The following is a 20,858-nucleotide window of genomic DNA, read 5'->3' as shown; positions in this document are numbered from 1 at the left end:
GATGAGAAAGCAAATGGTATTCTGAAATGCTATTGTGATTTTACCTAAACATCAGTGGGATAGATTCAACTATTTGTTGACATTTCTTAGATAAATTAATAAGGTTGCTATTGAATACTGGATGAGTAGTTACCGTAACAGTATTTAACTGTGTTGTGTTTAGCTGGCTAAATTGTAATAAGAAAGGAAAGTACTTAAGGCTTTATAGAAAGTGCTAGCAGTAAGGTAATTCTCTTAACATAGCTGTAATTACCTTGACATTAATGTGTATATTATGAATACCTAATGTACTCGGTGCTATAGATTGCATTTTTAGTGCACTTGTACTGCGTTGTGCCTGGCAATTTGGGGCAATTTATTAGCAACGCTAATTATATTTTTTTCTCTAATGCTTGGTCACAGAATCTCGCTTTGCAGTAAGCTGAATATTTACCACCATTATAACCCAAAGAACTAGTGATGAAAATTATTCTGCTTTTTCTAGAGCTCTTCGTATGAATTCCTAAAGCATTCATTGCAAGTTGTAACAGAGCAGGGGACAAGTCACGGGACCAGGAACCACTTAGCAGTGACCTGGAGGGAGTACCTTTCCCTTTGTCCTTCCCCTATTTCTAAAGTCTCAGACATGCAAAATAATTACATCAGTGATACACTGACCAATGACATTCTCTGCAGAACAGAGGACTTTCCAAAAGCAGGATGCTTGTGGATGGCTTTCTCCATTCCTACTCTGTTGGAGTTCCATTGTGCCTTTGTGCTGCTTAAATGGGTGTTCCTGGAGCAGCCGAATATTTAACTAACCCAGGCTGGTTTCATTTTGTCCTGCAGTTGGGAAAAATGAAGTCTCAGCTATAGGATTTTGAGCGCGAGCCACAAAAGCCAAACAAAGCGCTCAAGCATTCTTGTTGATGTCCACGCTGTTGCATCTTCACTGTTAACACTTTTGGCTAGATCAAAGCCAGTATGGGTGTTGCTGCATGTATGTGCATGTGTGCCGACTGCTGTACTGTGGAAACATTTTCCGCGAGAAGTGCAACTCTGGAGATGCCGTGCTTTGCTTTGCTCCCCAGACAGACGGGGCGCTCGCTGCCTGCCCTGGCACACCTCTGCAGGGTTGGATGCCATCGAGCCCGTGAACTTTATTCTCTTTGATAAAGATGTGGTTTTTCAAACTTTAGACTCGTTAGAAAATGCTCAAGTGACCTTTTGGCTCTGTTCCCAAGGATTTAACAGGGAAATTCCATGAGAACTATTAATTCCGCAGTAGACAGTAAAACACTATGGTTTCCTTAGGAAGAAAGATATGGTATTTTATTTTTCCTGACTTTAATCTCCAGTGATACACAGTGCCCCACTCACTCTGTTTATTGGAAGGTTGCTCAGGACCCTTGGAAAGAAGGTGCTTTCTGTGTGTCCTATTACACTGGCAATAGTCTTTGCCTTCTTATACCAGGACAAGTAGGTAGAACTCTTCAAGCCACGTGGTTTCGTTGGCTCAGCCAGTTTGGTCTGGTACAGCATATGCTCCCCGTAATAACAGGACAGGGATACATTTTCAAAGCTCCTACTGACAGACCTTGGCATTTTGTTTGTTTTACAGCTGACTATGAGCTCACACAACTCCAGGAAAAACTGAGAGAGACAGAAGAAGCTATGGAAAAACTAATGAACAGAGTAGGACCCAACTCTGACAGGTATGTTTCAAATTACAGCTTTTTAAGGAGAGAGTCTTCTCTGATTAAAAATTACACTTCCTTACATTGGCTATATTAAGATATAATTTTTATTACTACTTCAAATTGTAGAAAACTGATTTTGCACATCACGCTTTTTGTTCTGCAGGTTTTCTCTTTTAAGAATCAATCTTTAAAATAAATCATTTTTTCCAACTTTGTTTTCCTTAAACAGAAAAGCAACTATCTCTAACCCCCACACTTTGTACAGTGCATTATTTGGAAAATAATGACATGTATGTGTAAACAGAAAATAAAACGTCTACATTTAAAGAATATAAAACAACCTGTCTTATGTGACCCAATGAATTATTCCTAAGACACACATTTGTTTGATGTTATTTTCCAGTTCTACACATTATTTTTCTCAACAAAAATGCCATTATAATCTAAGTGCCTGTTAGAATATCCATAAAATATTTAAGGGCGTAATTGTATAATCATCTGCTTCCACAACTTAGTTCCACCCTGTAACAAGTAAATCCATGCATTTGCTTCTAGATATAAAAAGACTTGTAAAATCAGGATTTAAGTATTTATTATGTTTATGAATGTTTGCTATAGATCTGAGATCACTGCTCTACGTTATAAAGAAACACTGGAAACAAGTCTATGCTCTTCATAAGAAATGTAACAACACAGCAATAGGACAATGCAAAACTGCAGCGTTTGAAAATTTAAATACCATGAACACTGAGGTCATGTTTGCAATCACAAAAAATAGCTCTTTAGGTTGTTAACATGTTAACTTTGTCTGGATCAGTCTGTTTCGGAGAGCTAACACAACGCTCTACATGTACGTTTAAGCTGCCAGAAATAAGTTTATGAGCTGCCCAGATATTGTGCTGACTCTCAGGACAGGGTATTTTTTACTGAGAAAATGGGTTTAGGGTCTGATCCAGTATTTGTTCCACTCCATGTTACTGGCTCAGAGCCTTTATTTAGTAGAACTTCCTTTCTTTGTTCAACTGAACTATTTATATAGATGGACCTAAAGGCCTCAGGGGAAATCATAATCTAATAAAGAATTTTGTATGTAGCCTCTTTAAAGAGAAGGGGAAAAGCACCTCTAGATGGAGCAAATAGCTGTTTTTCAAATACACGCAGACTTCGAGGCTTTCTTAATCTACACTGTAATACTCATTAAGTTCAGTAATACTGGATGCATGTCTTAAAATAACACATATGGTTAGAAAGTGCAATTAGAGCACGGAGTACCATGCTGGCCTTATTCAATCTAGATGTTGATAGATTTGAATAAAAAGGAAAGAGGAACAGAGCAAAAATTACTTGAGCTCTGTTTATTAATATGCAGTTAAATAGAAATCCTTACAACAGAAAAGCCAGAGAGAAGTAACTGGTATCAAATTTAAACTAATGCTGAAAGACCCTAGGTGAAACCATGGCCCGTTATACTAGACATGGCAAAGCGACTCCCAGGCTGCCAAGTGATTAGTAACCAAACCAAATAACATGTTCTGCGTTGTCACAAAACCCCATGTGTCACCACAACACACGGTGTCTGTGACAGTGCTGAGGGCTGAGCTCGTGCCTCAGTGTCCCCTCACTGGAACTCAGGGGAATTCTCCTCCCAGGATTCATCCTGGATTTCTCCTTTTGGTGAAGATCCTTAGTATCCAAAAACATTCTAATTTTGTATATTCTATTAAAAAAACATTGTTTTTGAAATCTGGATGAGTTTGGAGGGATGGTTTATTCTCAGATAATGTTGTACCATAGAAAGAAAACCTCTTTCAAATGAATGATATATATCATGCTGTGTGATTTTATTCTGATTTCTTCCGTAGCAAGTGTATGCGGTGTTTTCTTGCTGTGGCTTGTCCTGCTCATTTTTCTTTCAAAAGCATTTGACTGAAGCGTGGCAGGAACACCTTCCAATGCTCTTAGCTGGTTTTCTCAGATGGGATAGCTGGTATTATCCACCCCTGTGCTATTGAAGGAAGGAAGGTGGAAACTTGGATTTGCCTTTTTTGTTTTTTTTATGAAGCTTCAAGAACAACCTCCAACTCAACCAAGGAGACGTCCTTCCAAACCAGCATGCCAGTTGGAATTGCTACAGCCCTAAGCACAGAACTCCCTTGCAGAAATGCAAAACTTTCAAAAAGTGCAAGTACAGCTACTTTTAGTAAGGCCTGGCATGTTTTAGCAAGGATTAGAGCAAGGTAACGAAAGCAAGAGGAAGAACAAACTACCTGGCTGGGTTCTCAGCAACATAATCAAACCTAAACTGCTATCTAATGCACACAGGTAAATAGCACCTAAGAATATAATGATTCACAGCTTGGAGAAAATCTAGCACTCTTCCCAACTCTCTTTTTAACAGGTTATAAATTTAAATTATACATATTTGTAATTTAGCTTCTCAGTAAGGGTGACAGAGCACTGGAACAGGCTGCCCAGGGAGGCTGTGGAGTCTCCTTCTCTGGAGACACTCAAAACCCGCCTGGGCTGTACTCTGTAGGGCATCATTTTTGGGCTATAGCTGCATTTTAATAGTGATTAAGATCATGAAGCAAAACAATACTGGTTGATGTGTCCTGGATACCATGTTAGATTATGGATTTTCATTGCAGCCATGATAGCTCTTCGGGAAGTGTTCTGATCTCAGCATAAGAAATCTTTACCTTTTAGTGAGCACTTTGAGTGTCTATAAAACATAAGCACTGCCACTGTGAAAAGTAATAGCTGTGTTGGAACTACAAACACACAGAATAAAAAGGATTACCTTTTCTGACACTGTAAACCTTTTGCATCTGTTGTGCTCTAACCCTGGTACTCTCTCCCACACGAAGGCAGCCAGATACATTACACATTGCCAGCATCCTACACTAGGTCTTCGCAGAGATCTTAAATGAAGCAGAGATGGTGCATGGGCTTGGGTTTCTCCCCCTTTACAGGGAAATTTATGTTATAATTAAGGTATCATCTGGAAGAGGAATACTCTGAAGTATTGAGACCTTGTGTTGCAATAAGACAGTAGTGATTTCTAATGAAAGTATCCAGCATATTAGGAATTTTCCTAGATTAAATGCCACGGTGATGCAGCTGCATTGATTGATCCTGTTATCTGAGCTAGCATATCTTCCCATTGTGCTGACACAGGCCTCTCTGTCTTTATCCAGGTGATATGTATTCAAATTACAGACTCTTTTGTCTACAAAAGGAGGATTAGTTTGGCAGTTCTATTACAGCTTCTGTCAAAGGCAGCTAGCTGATGAAACCATTTCCTTCACATCTCAAATTCTACATCTGCATTACCCAGGCTTTTGAGAAGATGCCAACCCACTGCCTTACACTTTCCCATGTTCTGTGGAACCGCAGCTTGAAGGGCCTTAGTGCAAACTCTGAATGGTGCTGGAACCCTGTCAGCTTTTCAAACTGTGGGGCAAAGTGCCCCTTGGGAAGAATGGAGAAGTGATGTTTAGCCTTGTGATCTCAATTAAACAGTTTAATCTGGGCAGCTGCTAATGAAACCAGTGGGCCTGCTCCTAAGTTCAGTTACATGCAACTGTGTGTGCAGCAGTGCACAAAATTGAGCTCAGGGTCAGCACTTTGATCACCATCGCACAAACCAGCAGCTTCAACTGCTGCTGCAGTCACGACAGTTGAGGAAAACCAGGATGGATACTCTAAGTTTTCAAGTTTATGAGAATTCAGGTACCTGAAACAAGGATTAAGTAGATACTAATCACCTAAATCCAAAGTGATTAACCTGTTTCCAGCTCCCCTCTCTCCATCTCACCCCTCACTGAGCAGCTGTCTAATCTTGGAGCTTATCTGTCAGATGGTCTGGAGATCACCAGAGATGATCTGACCCCACGTAACATCACAGCTCAGCACACTCCCAGGACCACTCTCTGCGTAACTCAGGGCAACAGATCCTGCCTCAAATTCAAAATCACACCAAAACAGTGCCTTGGTCCTCTACAAACATCTGATCAACAACTTCAAACTCAAGATGAAACAAGCACAACAGTCAATAATTTTCACCCCTAAATATACTCAGTGTCTTGTAGTGACCTACTGAGTTATGAAGCTCAGACCACCTTCCAAATACTTTGTCTATGAGATCTTTAGGATCCTATTTTTTTCCAGAGAAAAACATGTAACAAATTATCTGTTGGAAGTATTTTTGTTACAACAGTAATAACTGTATTACCTGAGCAATAGTAATTACTAGAATCAGCAGTGCAGAACCAGTCAAAACCATAGTCTGCTGTTAATCTGATTAAAATGCCCATCATTTCCCACCCTCCCTTCAATTCTACATGATCTGTCCAGCTGACATTTCTTAACAAGGCCTTGCAAATACCTTTAATCTTCACAATTAGGAATTAGACTCTTGAGACTAAAATCTGTGCAAGACATTTTGATCAGCCACAGCAGTTTAGATGTAGCATAGGTTCTGAACTACATTTCCTTGTAATGCTTCAAACAATATATGGCCCTCTAATTCTCACCTAATATTCTTTTAGAGGCCAGAAATGTCTGTAGTTTCATTTGTACCATAGCTCTTAACTGGGTGTCGCTTCTATCTTGCTCTCATGTTGGCTGTACCTGCCTTCCTTTACCTAAATTTGCATGTTTTCTGGATGAATGGCTAAACCTTTATGCCAAGCTGAAGGGCAGATGACATGCAGATGTTGAGTAGTGATCACACTTGCAGCCACATTTCTTTACACTGTGCTGCCAGAGTGGATCAAACAGTTGGGTTCAAACTCTGTGAATGGTTTGTAATAATAGTGGACTGAATCCTGGTGTCTAATATTTCCTAGCAGGACTCAAAATGTTACAACAGACCATGAAAAAAGGTTACTTCAGCAACTCCGAGAAATTACCAGAGTTATGAAAGAAGGAAAATTCATAGATGGCATCTCTCCTGAGAAGGAAGCTGAAGAAGCTCCTTACATGGAGGACTGGGAAGGTGAGCAAGAGCCTTTCTTACCATTACCCTGAAGAGATGAATTAAATAAGGATTGTAGTCCCAGATCCTTTCAAAATTTTTTCCTAACTATCCTGCATTTTCAGCAGTGTTCAAAACTTTCCAAGAGGTGGTTTGTTTTGCGAAACATAATAGAAAATAGATTCTGAGGCATCCAGCATTTCCTTTAGTGTAAACACTACACTATCTGCTGCCAAGAGTGGCGTATGAATATTCACATATGCTCCATCTGCTGCTGGAGGTTTATTCTGCTGGGCTGAATTTCATGCAAAAATTACAAAACCCTTGGAAATAAGAATCGGTTATGTTTTGGTTAGCTTACACTTTACTTTTGCTTAGTCAAAGATGCTTTGTTTGCTCAAATATTGTAAAAGTCAACTCCAGGAAGGCTTTTAAAAATTCTTTATTTTCATGTCCTTTTCATTCCTTGCTGTTTACTTGTTACATACATCTGTTCTCGAGATATCCTAGTTGAACTGCTCAAATGCAGTCTTAATTCCTTGCTCTTTAAGAAGCTTTCAAAAATGATTCAAAACATAAAGCATAAGTGACCTCAAGCTCTGTTTTCTTAAGTACATAATACATTTTCTAAAGTGAAATGCCCAAAGTCATTGATGTATCTGTGTATAGCAGAAGTCTCTGAATTAGAAACAAACAAAAGCATTTAAGATTTAAGATACAATTTTCATCACTTAGCTCCCATAGCTTTCAGCAAAACTCAGGTAATTCACTCCCCTAAAAGTCACGATTGATATCCCAGGTCCCTAAAAGAAAGTGGAGTTTACTCATATCCCAAGGAGTCATGTTTTGCACGTTCTTGCCAAGAATTTAATACCTTGACATATACATGGCATTAAATAGATGACACTTATAATACCCATGCCAAGAGCAACTGTTCTAACAACCTTGTGCATCCATCACTGAAGTCAGTACTGCTTTTCAATGCTGGTAACATCTCAAGCTGCGTATCACTTTATTCCTAAGGTTATCCAGAGGAGACCTATCCTGTCTATGACAATTCTGACTGCTTCAAGCGCAAACACGACACAATCTTTGTAGATTACCCTGACCTGAGCCAGCCCTCTGCAGAAGAGCTGGCAGAAAGAATGGAGGACATGGAAGATGAGGAGCATCTGTGCAATCAAACTCTATCTGATCTCACCATAGCAAGGGGAGATCATGATTTAATGCAGAAAGAAGACGAGGTCACTGGCAGCAGTGAAGAGGCAGACCTTCATCACAGCCAGAGCACTGAGGGGTGCTGCTGCTGTTACGATGACGATGATCCTGCTATCATAGCAGAGAACGCTGGGTTCCACTCTGAGAGTTGCAGCGAAGCAGAAGAGTCTACCCAAGAGGATCTGTCTGTGGAGTTAGAAAATGAAAATGCAGCACTGAAAAAGCAAAAAGCCAGTGATTTCAATGAAACAGGCACACTGAGAAAGCGCAACGCAAAAGGACTTGAGTAATAGGGACAGTAGTGGATGTTATCTGGATGACAAAGGTAAAGGTTATAAACTGTCATTTGTGTGGTTTTTGTTCCTGATGAAGACTTCTACGCTCAGCTCTTTGTACCAATTTCATTCCCATGGTAACAATCAGTCACATCATCTACCTGATGCCCTCTTTTGTAGTCTTATCATGGTTTACCACAACATTGCTAACAGTGCTTTGTCCTTGTTTTTGGAGACCGGTATCTTGGAGCAGATTATTTGGTTCAGATATTTGTGATTCTTTCAGATTCTGAAGAAATAGTCCTCATTTTTCCTCTCTGTCCTCCCAGAGTTTAGAAAATGTCTTTTTCTCAAGCACATCTGTTTGTGCGCTACCAGATACAAAAATTAATCAAGTGTTTATATATTTATGAGATCACGAGGAAGTTGGAGGAGAAAGTATGCCTTCTCTTACCTGAACATTAACTGATAGCAGAATAGACCCTAGTCATAGATGTGACTCTTTCTTAACTGTGTCACTGCTGCTGCTGTATGCCCAAGACATTGCCATAGCCAAAATCCACAAAATTCATATGCTGCCTCAACCTACCACCCATTTCGCAGCTTATGCCACACTGCAGGCTCAGTAGCCTCATCTATGCTGTGTTCCATGAAGCATGTGGGCAAGACTGAAACATTCCGAGTTTTGTCTTTGCCATAGCTATGGTGAAACTCCCAAATGAATCCAGGAATTGAACCATACTTCATGTTACAGAACACTGAAAATATTCCTGGGGATTAAAAGAAACCAAACAAACAAACAAAAAAACCCCACCACCAGCAATTAAGTTTGTCCTTAGAGGTATAGAAGAGATTGATGGTGAAACTCAGATTGAAACTTCCAGGCCCCAGGGACTTCCTTGGTGGCCTCCAACGCACCCCTCACACAGCACCAACACAGTGGCCCAAAAGATGCCAGGCCCCCCCTTCTCCCTTGGGGCTCTGTGCAGAGGAGATGGCACCTCCCCACACTCCAGGACCAGGGGACAGGGAAAGAGGGCCCACATAAGACTTGGCAATCAGGAATTATTTTATGGAGTGCTGGGAACCCTTGTGCAGGCTGGCTGTGCCTCCCTTTCCTGCTGGCACAATGTCCAGGTGCTTCACCCCTCTCAGCCACTGTCAGGAATCAGGGGCTGCGCAACTTGTGGGGAGCTGCACTGGTGGGGGGTCACTGAGGACCCCCAACCCTCCTGGAACACTCTTGTCACCATTTCATCCAGGGGAGCCCAACCATGGGATGATAAGGAGAGGGCTGGGCCCAGGCACACAAGGGGAACAGAGGGCAGTCCCTGTGCCCAAGGGGCAGCAGGAGGCCACAGGGGAGTGATTCCTAGGACAACTCAGCACACCAACCCTCCTCCTTCTCCTACATGAGGCCATCTTTCAGACCACAGGCCCCCCAGCTCACAGAACAGCCACATTTCACCACATGCATCCCCATCACTGTGGCCTCCTCATGTCATGAGCTACCTCACTACCATTTGTTCCAGGCCCTACACACATGTCCCAGCAGCCACCTCACAATTCACTGAGCTTCAAGCCCCTCAGTTTACAAGAATGACTGGAAGAAATGGGTCCCACCTCAGCAAGTTAAGTGGCTGCCCACTTTTGCATGGGAAAGCAGAGACATGCAGCAGAAACGAAGTAAAAGGAGGTAGCACACCATCAGCAGCATGGTAGCAATGGCCATCACTCATGTGCCTGATGGCATGGAGCCCATGCAGGTAGATCCACCTGAAGACCATGAAGAACCCATGGAAGTGATCTACCTCCAGCATGGCCATCCTAGCACCACTACATCATGCCAGGGCTTTCCTCCATGACACCATCACCATGGCACTGCAGGAGCACACAGCCAGTGCCCTACCATCAGCCCAACCATCACTTAACATTCTATGAAAACAATAAACCAAGAGATTAACAATAAAGACACATTCCTCCTCTCATTTAGTACCTTGGTAACTGCCCCTGGACTCCACTGTCATCTCCTGGTTTCTCCAGTCCAGGAGACACTGATGTGGAGGGTGTGGGCCCAGCCCAGGGCCTTTGAGATGGTAAGGGGCCAAGGCGCTGAAGAAGTGGCAGAGAACTGCCTCTGGTCACAAAGGTGACAAGACACTGCAGCAGGCTGTCCAGAGAAGGTGTGGATACCACATTCCTGCAAGTGTTCAAGGTCAGGCTGGCTGGGGCTTCGGGAACGTATCTGGTGAAAGGTGTGCCTGGGAAGACCATGGAACAGATCCCCCTAGAAGCTAGGAGCAAGCCCAGGATTTCAATACCTGGGTCCAGGACTAATGCCTGCACCAAGACTTTGGTTTTTTAAACCATGAAGAGCCTTCAAGAGACAAGGTATGCTGGGGCCTGACATGATGCACCTGTCCCAATGCGGGGGGTGGGAAGTGTCTTGGGGCAGGAACTGGTAGGGCTGATCAAGACAGCTTTAGACTAGAATGGATGCAGGGAGCAGATACCAACAGCACTGCAGTAGGTAAACTGAGGGTTGGTATGGCATCACCCATGGGTGGTAGTGCTACTGGGAACATTTACAACTGCTCCTGGGGGCACAGAGGGCTCAAGAATGTACCTGAAATGCTTATACACAAATGCACTCAGTATGAGAAACGAACAGGATGAAATGGAAACACTGGTTAGCTCCCAGAGGGATCTGAGAGGGGGTAGAGCAGGGTGGTACCTGGCATCCAGTCAAGGTCCTTAAATGTGACCAGAGGGCAACAAAGCCAGAAGCAGTGTTCTGTGAGAACAGCTAAGGACTTTAGGCTTGTCTAGTCACAGCTTAAGCATAAACTTCACCTATGGAAGCCCGAAGTAGACAGGGACAATCTTGCCCACTTTCCTCAAAGGGCTGATTGTAAGGTTACACTGTGTAAGTCCAAGTACTCTTTAACTGTTAAGGAGTAGTTACACTTATACAGCCCTAAAATTACATTTGGCCCTTTGAAGGCAACTGCGAGGCTCACGTGACCCCTGGTAAAAATGAGTTTGACACCCCACCATACAGCTTCCTGAGGATGGGGCACTGAGACAGAGATGCTCATCTTTTCTCCCTAGTATCCAGTGATACAACACATGGGAATAGTTCAAAGCTGCACCAGGGGAGGTACAGGCTGGACATAAGAAAGCATTTCTTTACCAAGAGAAGCATTTCAAATTCTGGGACAGGCTTCCTACAGAGGCAGTTGCTGCTCTAAGCCTGCCGGTGTTTGAAAAGCATTTGGACAATGCCCATAGTACCATGCTTGAACTTGGTCAGCCCTGGAGCCATGTGGCAGTCGGACCCGATGATCACTCTAAACCCCTTCTAATTGCACTCATCTGTTCTATTTATCCTATGGCACATGAAGCCGACGGAGATGATTCAAGACAGCCAGCATGGCATCAACAATGCAAGTGTCGCCCGTCACAGAAGCACCCCAAAAATCAATTTAGGCAGGTGCTAAGTTCTAAACAGACTTAGTTGATTCTAACCAGAACTGTTTAGCAGAGAACCAACTAGAAACAGGGTTTATCCAAAATTATTCAGCACTCCAGCAACATCCTAAACCACATATTGGGATACCAGTTTAGTTACTACACAGCTGATTCAGACTCAAGGTATCCCAAAAGTTTAGCATGACGATTCAACATGTGCATCTACCCACGGAAAAACTGAGAGCTCTCAAGGGTACCCAGAAGATGTAATCACAAGGCAAGGTGTCTTAGCCCTCAAGAAAATCTCCTTAGATGGTGTCCCAAGCTAAGGAGGGGAGTCTCTGACCACAGCTACACTCTGAGGAAGACCAACTCAAAGGGGGTCTCAGGTGGGCTCCATTTATACCCTCATTGAATATGAGCTTATGGTCATTTATGGTAGTAGTCTAGAAACTTCTCTCAACAGAGGGAAGGTCAAGGCCCCTGTCTGTTGACCAAGGGGTGTATATGTGACCACAGTCGTCTACTGTCTAGAGATTTCTGGTGCATTTTTTTGGGGTGCAGGCCGAGTGCGACAGTGGTAGGTGCACCTGCCACACATCCACCCCATTACCAGAGTCATGATTCAACTGGTCTCTTCAGAGCAGTAGTGCAGTCACCTCTTGCCTCTGAAGTTAAAAGGAAGCACAGTTTTCCCAAGTCTTAATGCCCACTGTGATTCAGCATTTCTCTATTACCTTCCAACCATTACAAACACAATCAGTAATCAATAATTACCATCAATAATTAACCAACAACAAAATTATAGCAACAATCATCAGTGGCAACAGATAAGTAGGTAGGCACTATTTGAAGGTTGTAGAAGGCTGGTTAGCCATCCTGGCAAAGAAAAACCAAACATCAAACTTTTTCCACCCAATTAGTCCCCACTGTGGCATTAATTGCCTGTATCCTTTGCTGCTTCCTTCACCTCATTTAGTCCTGAAGCAGCACTGATACACTATATATGTGGATGGAGACCTTGTCTATGGACATGTCCAAGACTTCACACACTCTAGCACTCTTATACTAGTATTTTGCATTGTTTCTTCCAATATATTAAATAGCTCTTCTGCACAGGTGCATGTAAGGGCAAAGATTCCTTGTCCAGTTTGACACATTCACTGACTTTCAGAAGATAAAAATATTTGAGATATAGCCACAGAAGCAGAGGTAGTGCCGTTTTACGAAGTCCATTTGGCAGGTATACAAAATTAGTTCTGTATCTTGAAGTTCCATTATGCCATTGCCATCATCATCTGCATTAATAACCTTGAACTTGTTTCAAGTGTTATTTGCGACAGTTTCTTTATCTGGACAGCTGCAACAGCTGCCCATGATCCAGGTTATCAGTAGATTTGGCCATAAATATTGTCAACCTTTGCTGCAGTATCAAGGCTTCTGTCATACTTCAAATTGTCCACACTGGTCACTGTCACCACTGCTAGAAGAAATGACAAGATTGTCCATTTTTCTCTTGTCCTGTAAGAAAAAACAAAACTCAAGCTTTGAGATCCGTCTTTCTTGTTCCAAGTCTGGGATTATCCACCAGACACAAGTACAATGAGTTTTCCCACTTCCATTCAGAGCTTCCCAGGCATATAAGCCTCTCTGTTTTGCCAGGGTCATGGGCACAATACTGGTAGAAGGTAATTTCACCCTGACAGGTTGGCCCATGTGTGCTTTTCATAGAGGCTGGTCCTTTCCATTGTTTGGTACGGAAACGTTGTATGGAGCACTCAATACCTTAACCCTCAAGTCCAATCTTGAACCACTGTAGCTGTGGAGTGTGTTCTGTTATGTTCATCTTTGAGAACATTAAGGGCCTCCGCATGCTATGAGGTCCGATCCCATCTCTGTTCCTCCACAGCAGGTCTTATCAAGTGCAATCACTGAAAATCCCAGTAAGTGTCTTTTCCAGTATCCCAATGTGCCCAACAGCTGCTGCAACTCTGCTTTGCTGTCTGACTCCTCTTAATAGCCAACACGGTATGATCATCATCAGTACTAAAATAGCTCCCTCTATCCACCAGGCCCCTAGGAATTTAACTTCCTGACCAGAACCTTGACATTTGGAAGGTGGAGTAGTTTAGTTTGTCAGTAAGCTCTGGACAGTCTCAGCTACCTGCTCAACCTGTTTCTTATTGCCTCCACCCACCAAGATGTTTTATCTATAGATTGATACATGTGAATACCTGATGGCACATTCACAGTGTTAATGCGCAGAGCCAGGGTGTTGTGCGCAGTAGTGGGAGTGTTTATACCAGGGGTGTCCAACTCGTTTTCACCAGGGACCACTTCAGCCTCACAGTTGCCTTCCAAGGGCCAAATGTAATTCTAGGACTGTATAAAAATATAGGAGTAGTTAAATTTATGCAGTCCTAAAGTGAAGTTTTGCCCTTTGAAAGCAACCACAACACTGACACAGCCCTCAGTGCAAATGAGTTTGACACTCCTGTTTTATTCCCTTGTGGAAGACAATTTCAAGTGTAGTGTCTCCCTTCCCAGGTAAATTGAGGTTTGTCCTCCTTCTTTAAGGAAATCGTAAAAAGTATCTTTGGCATCTAAGGCTGCCACCCACAGATGGGCTGCTGCTTGTATTGCAGTCACCACTGAAGTTATGTCAGGATGGCAGTCATAAAGGGTGGGGTGTTGCTATTCAGTTCCTGGTAATCAATAATGAAGCACCACCGCCCATCCAGTTTACAAACTGGTCAAACTGGAAAATTATAGGACAAATGAGTGCATCTGATGATCAAGACCATCTCTGTAACACCCCGCTGTGCTGCACTCAGCAGGAGGTATTATCATGAGTATGGGTTTTTCTGGATACCTGCAACGCAGGACCAAGCTGCCAAGTTCTAACGCTATAGCAGCTTCTTTAGGCTGCAGCTGCAGGGGAACAAACTGCAAAGTCTGAATGCTGCAGCAGCTTCCTCACAGGAGTGAGCTGTGAAGCCCTAAGGAGAGTAGCTTTCACCCCATAACTGCCTTATTAATTAAAAAAAACAAAACAAAACACAAAAAACACCAAAAAACCCCACTCCCTCAAAGCCCCCCCCCAAAAAAACCCACTAAAAATATCCACCAAGAAAACCCCCAAAAAACCCACCAAAAAAACACCCCGAAAACAAACAAAACCACAACATCCCCCCCCAAAAAAACACCAAAAAACCCAAAAAGAAACCAAAAAACCCACGAACAAAAAATCCTAAAAACAAACAAACAAACAAAAACTAATCGACCCAAAAAGAAACACAAAAACCCCTATAAAGTTATCGATTTTGAACCCACAGGAACATCATGGACAAGTGTTTACCACGCAGGGTGGGTGGCTCACGCCCCAATCCACAGCTTTTGATGTAACAGATTTCGGTCCCCCCCCCGGCAGAGGCGTGGAAGGGTTAATTAAGTTTCCCCTCCCGAGGCTGGGGGGTGCAGTCGCCAAAGCGGCTTTTCCCCCCTCGCAATTCGTTGCCTCCTGGATCGTATGTTCCATCTCCGAGAGGCTGAGGGGCGATTGCCGGGGCTCCCCTCGCGCTCTCGTGAGGGACCCGTCCATGCGGCAGCGCTCAGCCACCCCCGCGGCCCCCCACGGAATGCCTCCGGTTCCCGGGACTCACACCGGGCTGCCGAACCCACTGCTCCCGTGCCCTATCACGTAACACTTCTGCCCGGTGAGCACGTGTACTGCCGCATTTCGAGGGTTTCGCCTATATTAAGACCCTCCGAAGGACTGGACGTCTTCTTTTAAAGCGTCCGTCAGCCTCTGAGGAGCAGCCTAAGGGGCCGGGTCTGCCGGTACAGCCATGGGGATCCCTTCCCGTCCCTGCCCCCTCCCCATTGCTGGGCTATCAGCAGCCGCTTGTGTTCCTCCCGCCAACTCCGACAGAACTTCCATCAGAGCGCTTCTGGTCCCCAGCACTCTCCTGTCTCCTCCTCGCTCAGCAGCTTCAGCCCCCGCTCCGCCCAAGAGCAGAGTACGCGGTTCCCTGAGCTCGGGACCGCCCCTGGGGCTGCAGAGACAACAGCTCGGGCCTTCCTGCCTTGCGAACCCGCGGTGCCTACTTTAGTAAAATATCGCCTTTTTTCTCTCCGATGTCTCCATTTCGTTTTAACTACTTTCGCCTCCGACTCCTCGGAATCCGCACCTGCCACCAACTTTCAACTTCGGGCAACGCTGGGAGGGAGGATCCCCGTTTGTGCCAGGGCGACTCCAGCCCCATGCTCCAACGCATGTGTCTGCTCTGCTCGCTTTCTCTTTGCCTTTCTGCTTTTACACCACCTCTCAGTATTACCCTCCTCCCCATGTTCAGAGCACTCAGGCAGGTTCCATTCTCAGCAGCTCAGAACCCCACACCTGCTGCCCCTACACCGGAATGAACCTTTTCCACCCACTGTGAACAGAGATGAAAAGCGTAACAGCTGCAACTCCCCAGTAATTCCTGAATTTTCCATGTCAGGCCCAACGATGCCAATTTACACATCGCAAAAGCTCCCCAGGAACCAGCTTAGGCAGGCGACAAGCACCAAATAAGCTTCATTTTAACCAGAATTGTCTAGGAAAGACCCAACTGCCAACAGACTCTGTCCAAAACTATTCAGCACTCTGACAACACAACAAAACACGTATTCAGACACCAGCTGGGGGCTCAGTTACTACATAACTAATTCAGACTCAAGATAGCCCAAAAATTTTGAATGATAATTCAAAGCATGCATCAACCCACTCATGAAAACGGAGGGCTCCCAAGGGTACCCAGGAGATGTTATCACTCACCATTGGAGTCCTCCAGGAAACTTCTTCGGCCTGCACGCCAACTCTACAGCGAACACTTTCCCACCCCACACCCGCTCGTTGAACAACACCAATCTGACAGGCGGCCTCCGGTGGGGTCCGTTTATATGAGCTTGTGGTCATTTATGGTAGTGGTCTGGAAACTTCTCTCAACCGAGGCGTTTCACTGGTCAAGGGCCCTGTCTGTCAAACAAGGGGTGGCTACATGACCATAATGGTCTATCGCTCTGGAAGTTTCTGGTGCTTTGTGGGGGGGTTGGAGCGTGGGGAGGGGAGGTGGCGCGGGGAGCTGCACTGGCCACACTCACAAACCCCGTGGCCTTCTATGGTGGGGGGGTGGGGGGCAGCTTCTTTGGACAAGGGAAGAGCTATAGGTGTTATCTATCTGAACTTCTGTAAAGCTTTCGACACAGCCCCCTGCAACAACCTTATCTCTAAATTGGAGAGAGGCAGATTTGGTGGATGGACTGTTTTGTGGATGAGGAACTGGCTGGATGGTCACATCCAGAGGGCAGTGGTCAGCGTCCAGAAGGAGATCAGTGGCAGGTGCTGTCCCTCAGGGGTCTGTACTGCAACCAGTACTATTTAATACCTTCATCAACAACGCAGACAGTGGGATGGAGTGACCCTCAGCAGAGCTGCAGCGGGCTGCAAGCCGAGCGGTGCAGCTGTCACACCTGACGGACAGGCTCGCTGGTTTTGCATGTTGTAACTGTGGCCTGATGTTTAGATTGCTTGTTATTTATAAAGAAACCCTGCTGTAAAAATTAATTCATAGAAAAGGAAGAGAGAAAATTCAGAGTAAAGGAGAAGAAAATTGAATACTTACTCTTTTATTAGGAGCATGTTTATTTTCTGAATCACTCCATCGGCCAACTTTTTTGGTTTTTTTTCAACACATTCTGCACTCTCTCAGCATAGTCTTTCTCTTTTTAACCAAGTCAATAGTTTGGCCTCTTTCTATGAGCAGGGTTAGCATTTTCTTCTCTGCGAGTTCCCTCTGTGCCTCTATACCCCCTGGGAGCCGATAGGCAGCCTTTCTGCATACTGCATTTTATTTAGGAATATGTTAATACCAAAGACAGCTGTTAAGGAACTGCCTTCATTCCACTGCAAGTAACATCACCTGTCTATCCCTCTGTCTCTGAAACAAGGCTCTTGTTATTAAAACACCCTACATGAGTGGAGAGACTGAGTGCAAAGGGTGGGATGATGGACACCTCTGGTTCTTCTGTAGAAATAGTCAGGCTGGATGGATTGATAAAGCTGCATGACTTGCCAAGCACACAGCCCTTCTTGTTCCTTGCCAGTGGTATGGAATACCCATATACCATGGCTGCTGCAGCTATAATAATAGTCCAGTGCATGGCCAGGTGAAATGAGGATGCCATCTCAGGCCCGCTGCAACCAACAGAAGCATGGACCTACAGAATTTTACCTGTCTGTACAAATATGTGCTTCAAATTCCTGTCTCTTAAAAAGGTATGTGAAATTTTATAAGCTCACATTTTTCATTTGCATTTGGGCAAATTTGTGCATTTATTTTTGTGCAAGATGTTGTAAACACATGAAAAAGTGCTGTTATTTGTGAAGCTCAGGCGTTTTCATACATTAAGAAACTAAAATGTAGTAAATGTAGTAAATAGTTGCAAATAACATGCTTCGTAGTGCGATAATCTTACGAGTACTCCAGACTGCATGCAAAGCATCTGTCTGCTAAGGACAGCTCAGCTCGTGAGAGCACCCCGTGACTCGCTGTGTGTGGACATTGTACTCTTCCACCCACACACGTGGGATCCAGGTGAGCGGTTCTATTGGCCTTTCGATGGTGTTTTTGTTCTGAGCAAGCAGCTTGACCAGGCCTGGGTACAGCACTGAGTGTGAAGACACACACAAATTTTACTGTTGGATAAAGGCAGCCTGCTGTATTAATGCAGACCCTCACGACAGGAGCAAGAGGCGTTTGTAAATCCTCACACTGTGGTGTGGAGCAAGGGCCACCAAATCAGTTGTCCCCTGATGGTGGCCTAACCAGCAGCCTGTCGACTGGTGTCAATCAATCAGCATGTCCTTTGGAGCTGTTCCACTTTGCACTGGGAGTTAAATCCTCCTTGTACCAGTGAGGGAAATATAAAGCAATATATTTGTGTCTAACATACTAAGCTCCCCAATTAATAACAAAAGTTTAATTCCTATGTCCAATCTGCTTTTTGACCTTGCTATCCTCCACCCTTCTGAAAGGTAATTTTTACCAGACAAGTAAAAGTCCAGAATTTATTTTCAGGCCCCTTAGCACAGGGAGCAACAGAATTCAGCTGTGGCCTGTGAGTTGCTCTGGGGGGGCAACTCACCCCCCAAAAACATACCAAAGACACCTGGCACTGGAGTGTGAGCTGAGGAATAATTCTGTTACAGCACTCCTGAAGAAAAAAAGGAACAACAAAATGAAACAAAAACTAATGAGTATTTCCTTTACTAAAACAGAGACCAGTTGTTGGGACTGCTTTTAATACCTTAACTAAAGGCTTCATATTTCTTTGCAGCACCAACAGGAGAAAATGATGGTAGTGCAGGGTGACTGTGACACGTAAGGCGTACAAACATAGGTGTAAGCATTGGTCTAGCTGAGTGATTTTTCTCAGCTTCGGAGCTTCACCAGTTTTTTTGGGCGGGCACAGATTCCAAGAGAGCAAACAGATACCTGACAATATGCTGATTTTTCTCAGGGATCTTGTCAGGATGGCTTAGGCAGTGCCCAGAGATGCTTCTCCTCTGCTGGTGACTCCTGCTCTGATCAGCCAGCTGTCAAAATGCAAGATTACCCAAACCCGTATTGCTCCTGACAGAGGAAATTGCGAGTCTCCTGCCACTGAAAGTTTCTCAGATATAAATGTCTGTTCAGTTGCCTTGGAGTCAGAAAATATCTTTCCAATAGCTTTTCACATATTTGGAGATTGTTTTTTTCTGTAACTGCGCAGCTAATCATTTGTTCCTAAGTAGTTCTTTGCTCTTGTTCTTACTGAACTGTATCGCAGGTTTTTCTGACCATTTTCCAGACTGATTTTGGTACAAATGAGCAGGCCATGAATTCAGTCCGTAACACCAGCTGGAGTTTGGAATAGTTGGTTTAGCTCACAGCAAACCACAGCGAGGGAGCAGGAACGGGACGTGACTGTCGGGCACAGGACCTTGAAGAGCCAACACAGTAATCTGACTGTGTCCCTCACGAAAATGGGCAAGAGGAGTATTTCTACATTGAGTACCAATTTCAAGCCTCTGAGCTCACAGTTTGAGAAAACGTACAGGCTGGAAATGACGACAGATCTGGTGAAGTCAGGACTGATGGTATAATTTTCTATGGCTGTGTGTTGTGTTCTGAATTCATATTAGCGTTAAAGGTAAAAATACAGTTTAAACAGCACTGGAAATGCCTTATGTTAAATAACCTTCACATTCTGTAGGTAGTTTATCACGGTATTTCTGATCTTTGGTAGGGAAAGACATAGTTGTTTCAAAAAAATTAAGTTTAATATTTCTGCACAGTGGTTTGTATTGACAAACACCAAAACCTCTATGACATACACAAGGTAAATTATGTGAAAATACAAAAATCAGTCATTGCACATACTGGTAAATAAATACATTTACTCCAGAATACCAAAGAGTTTCTTTAGAAAATTTAGTTTGTAAAAGCACATTCTTGCAGGTTTATCTAAAACTCCATATAGGTCTGAACAAAAGTGAGATGCCTGAATACTTGAAACAGGTCAAGACAGTCTTGTGTGCAAACAAGCATAACATATTACAGGCATTATGGAAAAACATGACTGGTTAAATATTAGTTCTCTAGATTAAGCCTTTTTTGACAATTTTGATATTTTCCACTCTTTAAACCCCATATAATGTAAAGGAAATCTAGACCATACCGTACTTGAATTCTACTGTATATAATTGGTTTACTTAAGAAAGGCAAAGAGATGAATTAGAAGATGTTTAATGTAGGTATTAAAAAAAAACAAGCAAACAAACCAACAACCCCTAACTAAGCTGTTTTTCATACTATGGGGACAAAAACATTCATGTAGTACCTATATTTTCTACTTCTTGAAGTAAACAAGTCAGAAACAAAGGTGAATTTTTCTTTACAGGCAGATAAAGTCCAAACACATTCTAAAATTAGTTATTTCTACAGCTGCTCCCAAACACTGGATCTTGCAGGCTGTCATTAGTTGGATGAAGATAGTGTTGGGAAATACAAAAACAATTTAGTGTCTATTAGGAACTCTCAGAAATTAACCACCTCAAAAAGTATTTGCTTTCTGAGGTACTTCTAAAGGTGCATTCAATTACAAACCACAGACTTTTTAATTTTTTTTGCCTTGTCCCCCTACTCTTGAGCA

The 20,858-nt window shown here is 43.6% G+C and overlaps 1 protein-coding gene across 2 annotated transcripts in view; it reads left to right on the top strand.

Annotated features, from left to right (window-relative positions):
• Positions 1-20,494, top strand: part of RIC3 (RIC3 acetylcholine receptor chaperone) — a 30,086-nt gene extending 9,592 nt beyond the window's left edge. The window contains exons 4-6 of one of the 2 annotated variants that reach the window (XM_065065291.1): positions 1,601-1,694; positions 6,533-6,678; positions 7,681-20,494. In XM_065065291.1, the coding sequence (XP_064921363.1) occupies positions 1,601-1,694; positions 6,533-6,678; positions 7,681-8,165 (725 nt within the window). In that variant the 3' untranslated portion in view covers positions 8,166-20,494. Of the gene's footprint in view, positions 1-1,600; positions 1,695-6,529; positions 6,679-7,680 lie in introns of both variants that reach the window. The other variant, XM_065065290.1, reaches the window with a different exon arrangement.
• The last annotated feature ends 364 nt before the right edge of the window (positions 20,495-20,858 follow it).

Source organism: Columba livia, chromosome 5 (assembly GCF_036013475.1).
Source record: "Columba livia isolate bColLiv1 breed racing homer chromosome 5, bColLiv1.pat.W.v2, whole genome shotgun sequence".
NCBI classification, from domain to species: domain Eukaryota; kingdom Metazoa; phylum Chordata; class Aves; order Columbiformes; family Columbidae; genus Columba; species Columba livia.
This window is presented reverse-complemented; position numbering and strand designations above follow the sequence as displayed.